The sequence below is a fragment of the Saccostrea cucullata genome, unplaced genomic scaffold, assembly GCF_032062105.1.
Source record: "Saccostrea cucullata isolate Sc308-1 unplaced genomic scaffold, CSIRO_AGI_Scuc_v1 ctg17534, whole genome shotgun sequence".
Taxonomy (NCBI): domain Eukaryota; kingdom Metazoa; phylum Mollusca; class Bivalvia; order Ostreida; family Ostreidae; genus Saccostrea; species Saccostrea cuccullata.
This window is the reverse complement of record NW_026934089.1, coordinates 645-5,217: the sequence shown is the minus strand read 5'-3', so window position 1 is coordinate 5,217 and position 4,573 is coordinate 645. Positions and strand designations below refer to the sequence as shown.

The following is a 4,573-nucleotide window of genomic DNA, read 5'->3' as shown; positions in this document are numbered from 1 at the left end:
ACCATAACTCTAGCACACAAACTCTTACACACAAGTGACACAACACAAATTAGATACACTACAATACCCCCTTTTCTAAGAATAAACTTTTACACTTCTCAAAATAAATAAATTACTGAAAGAAATTATTATCCAAAATATTATTAGAAAACATTTACAATTTACAGTCTCAGATCTATATAGAAAACTTTCAGTCATTAACACTCACACAGAAATATTTCACAGTTCGAAGTCCTTAAGACGTTGCGGTAGTTTCCTTATACGGGTAGACCTTCTAACGCTCGGAGTTACTGGAGCCGCGGATGGAACATCATCACTATTAGCACTAGACTCAACACTCGGTTCACTAAGATCACTCGGATTCTCCGGAATATCGGACACACTTTCCGGTTCCTGATATTTTTTCACGAATTCACTATTTCGCTTCACTAACACTCCCTCTGGTGATTTAACAACACAGCTGTTTCCGGTTTTCTGTACGAGTGTATACGGTTCCACGTGATATGGTGTATCCATTTTGTCCTTGGTCGCCTTCTTCAAGAGGACTGAATCTCCTAGCTCCAAATCACACTCCTGTGCATCACGTTTTTCATCGATATAAATCTTGTTCCTGTATTTAGAATACGCATCCTTATCGCGCACTCCCTCATCATAGTCGTTTTCTTGTAGATTTTCCACTTGCGGTAGCTTTGTTCTCAGCTTCCGACGGAACATCAACTCGGCAGGTGGTACTCCTGTCGTAGTATGAGGAGTCGTTCTGTATGCAAATAGATATTTGCGGATTTCGGTCTTCCAATTCTTAGACTCGGCTTGTGCAATCCGAATTCTTTTCATCAACGATCTGTTTTGTCGTTCTACCTCCCCATTTGCTGACGGATGTAACGGTGTAACTGCTCGATGCTTGATACAGTTATCTGTCAGGTAATCCTTGAATAACTTAGATCTGAACTGGGGTCCATTATCAGAAGTTATTTGTAATGGAAGTCCATGTCGACAAAACATTCCCTCCAGCAAATCAATGATTTTCTCACTTGTAATATCCTTGGTAACTTCAATCTCGTAGTATCTGCTGTAATAATCAACAACCACTAACACGTACTGTCCAGATGTTAATGGTCCAAGAATATCAATACCTAATTCTTGCCATGGCCCTGTTGGTAATGGAGTAGGACTAACTGGTTCCGGTTTCGGAAACGCACTGGTAATCTGACATCCGTGACACGATTTCACATACTTCTCCACTTCCTTGTCCATCCCAGGCCACCACACTTTAGTACGTAACTGCTGTTTCGTCCCAACGATTCCTAGATGACCCTGGTGAGCTAACTGTACACACTGCTTCCTCAGATTTCTTGGAATCACTATTCTGGATCCACGTAAAACCACGTATCCAATACAACAAAGTTCATCTCGGAATGGGTAATAATCAACACATGATTTCTCCCACTTTCCCTCTTTGATGAATTTTCGGATTCTGACAAGTTCTTCATCTCTCCTTGAAGCTTCTTCTACTTCTTGAGTCGACAGTGCCTGAGGGGTTGCCTCCCTTGCAATAAATTTCACATATTGCTCAGTGTCTTTTGAATTACTGTTTTCTACAGGTGTCTTATCCACCAAACGAGATAACGCATCTGCGATATTCTGATGTCCAGGTGAATAACGTACTTTGAAGTTGTAAGCCATAAGTTTTAATAGCCATCGTTCAATTCTTGCATTTGGTCTGGATTTTCTTCCATAAATCACTTCTAATGGCTTGTGATCTGTGACTAATTCAAAATCCACCCCGTAGAGATAGATATGGAACTTCTCACATGCCCATACGACTGCCAAAGCTTCTTTCTCAATTGTCGAATAATTGCGTTCGGCCGCTGACAACGTACGACTGGCATAACTGATGACCCGTGTTTCACCTTTGTTGACTTGAAGTAAAACTGCTCCTAGGCCTACATTACTAGCATCTGTCACTAACTGAGTTTTTTCTGCATCTAATCTGTAATGTCCCAAAGTTTTCACATTTGACAAACAACTCTTTAAAGTGTCAAAGCTTTTCTTCTGTTCGGCTGACCAGACAAACTTCACATTTTTCTTTGTCAATCTCCTGAGCGGTTCTGCCACAGTAGCAAGATTTGGTATGTAACGAGCACTAAAGTTTACAAGTCCGAGGAAACTTTTCACTTCGGATCCATTTGTTGGTTCTTTAGCATTGAGTAACGACTTGATCCTTTCACTAGTTGGTCCAATACCATTCTTTGATAAGACGTGTCCCATGAACGTTATCTTGTTCATCCTAAACTCACACTTGTTCAGATTTAGTGTCAGACCTTTATCTTTGAGTCTCTGTAAGGCTTTGCGAAGTCGCTCATCATGTTCTGCTTTGTCACGACCATAGATTACGATATCGTCTGATATATTCTGCACTCCTTCACAGTCATGAAACACTTGCGAAATCACTTGTTGATATTTCTCTGGAGCTGATGAAATACCAAACATCAGTCTCTTATATCTGTAGAGACCTTTGTACGTAACGAATGTAGTGATCTCCCTTGACAACTCTTCCAGCTCAATTTGATGGTATCCACTTCTAAGGTCTAACTTACTAAACACTTGGCTACCATTCACCATGTAGAGTATGTCATCCACTGTCGGAATAGGATGCCGTTCACGAATAATGGCAGCATTGGCTTGTCTCATGTCAACGCACAATCTAATGTCACCATTGGGTTTCGGTACAATTATGACTGGACTGACCCACGGTGTAGGATCATTAACTCGTTCAATGATATCCTGAGACTCAAGTTCGTCCAACTGTTCTCCTACTTTATCTCGCAAACTGTATGGAATTCTGTACATGCTTTGAGCTACTGGCTTCACATTTTTGTCAATATGTAACTTCAACTTAAAGTCTTTGAGTTTTCCAATACCTCGAAAACACTCAGAATATTCATGAATAAAGTCAGTTGGTTGAACTGTGTTTACTCCGAGTTTCAAAACTCCCAAGTTCATAGCTGTGTCTTTGCCCAGTAACGCTGGTCCTGTACCATTTAGTACAAAGAACTCCTCTTCTCTACTATTTCCATTTTCATGAATTGATGTTTGCGCTCTGAATTTACCCAATAATTTCAACGGTTCTGTAGATCCGTAAGCAAAAAGTTTTTTTTCACACTTCTCTGAGTGACACTTGATACGGTTCTTCTTAAGATATTCCCAGAGTTCTTTATCAATAATGTTAGCTGATGCACCACTATCAATGACAAATTCTACAGGATTTCCTCCTAGACTGACTTTTACTTTGTCTGATGATGTATGTCCTGTTTTCAAACTAAACACGTATACTTCTGAGTCGGAATCCACTTCAGAATAATCCACTTTGTTAATTTTCCCACCTTTGGTTGGTTTGCCTTTTCCTGGTTTCTTTGTTAAACAACATTTAATAAAATGTCCAACTTTTCCGCACTTCCGACATTCCTTATTCCGAGCAGGACACGATACGTCCTTTGCAAAATGCCCCTCTCGTCCACAACGAAAACACTTCTTGTCCTGAAATCTGTGTTTCTGTTTGTCAGTTTTTTCACGATGTCCCTGAATTCTGTTTACTGACGCCACAATTTCAGTGTCCATATGCCTAGCCTGTGTTTCAGTCATCTCAAATGTAGCTGCTATAGTCCTCAATTGCTCTAAAGTCAAGTCTTTTCCTTTCTCTAACAACTTGGCTCTTATCTTGTGAGACCTGCACTTTTCAATCACTTGATCCCGAATTTGCTCATCCTGATTTGTGAAGTCACAATACACAGCCTGTTGTCGTAATTTTGTAATAAACTGTTCTACTGTTTCACTCTCGGTTTGCAGAATTTTCCTAAAAACATATCGTTCATACGGAACGTTAACTTTATTCTCAAAATGTTTATCTAACGTTTTCACAGCTAACGTATACACATTGTCATTGTCACCTGCTTGTTCAACATTCAATGTATAAAAAATGTCTTGAACTTCGGGTCCAGCACAGTGCAAAAGTAATGCTTTTTTTTGTTCAGCGTCACTCACCCCTTTTCCAACAGCGAAAAGCTCAAAACTTCGGTGCCACCTTTTCCATGCTTGATTTAATTGTGACGGTTCAGCATTTGGATCAAATTTCCCAACTCCGTTGAGTTCTATTAGTGTAGCCATCTTGTAGTTTTCGTTATCCTCGTCGCCAGTGAAGAATACTCGAATTGAATCAAGGTTTTACCAGTTTATTCATGTATACAGGTACATAACCACATGCTTCCACTCTGACGGTCCATGCACGCACTACTCATGCTGGATACACACTGACCCCTGACCCACACTACGAACCATAACTCTAGCACACAAACTCTTACACACAAGTGACACAACACAAATTAGATACACTACAGCTTGATTAAGCTATTTTCTCAGACTTTTTTCTCAAATGTGTTATTTTTTCAACATGTGCAAAAAGTCGCACCTAGGTGCAGAGGAAATATTAAACTTTGTTCTCTTCTGAATACAATGCATTTAAAAATCACTCACCAAATTGCGTCTCCTTGAGAGACTTTGTACTCAAAGTTTTAAA

The 4,573-nt window shown here is 39.8% G+C and overlaps 1 protein-coding gene across 1 annotated transcript; it reads right to left on the bottom strand.

Moving 5' to 3' along the window:
• Positions 1-219: 219 nt before the first annotated feature.
• On the bottom strand, positions 220-4,164 carry LOC134239917 (uncharacterized protein K02A2.6-like). The gene has a single exon (XM_062722050.1). The coding sequence runs from the start codon at positions 4,162-4,164 to the stop codon at positions 220-222; it is 3,945 nt and encodes a 1,314-aa protein (XP_062578034.1).
• Between the last annotated feature and the right edge of the window lie 409 nt (positions 4,165-4,573).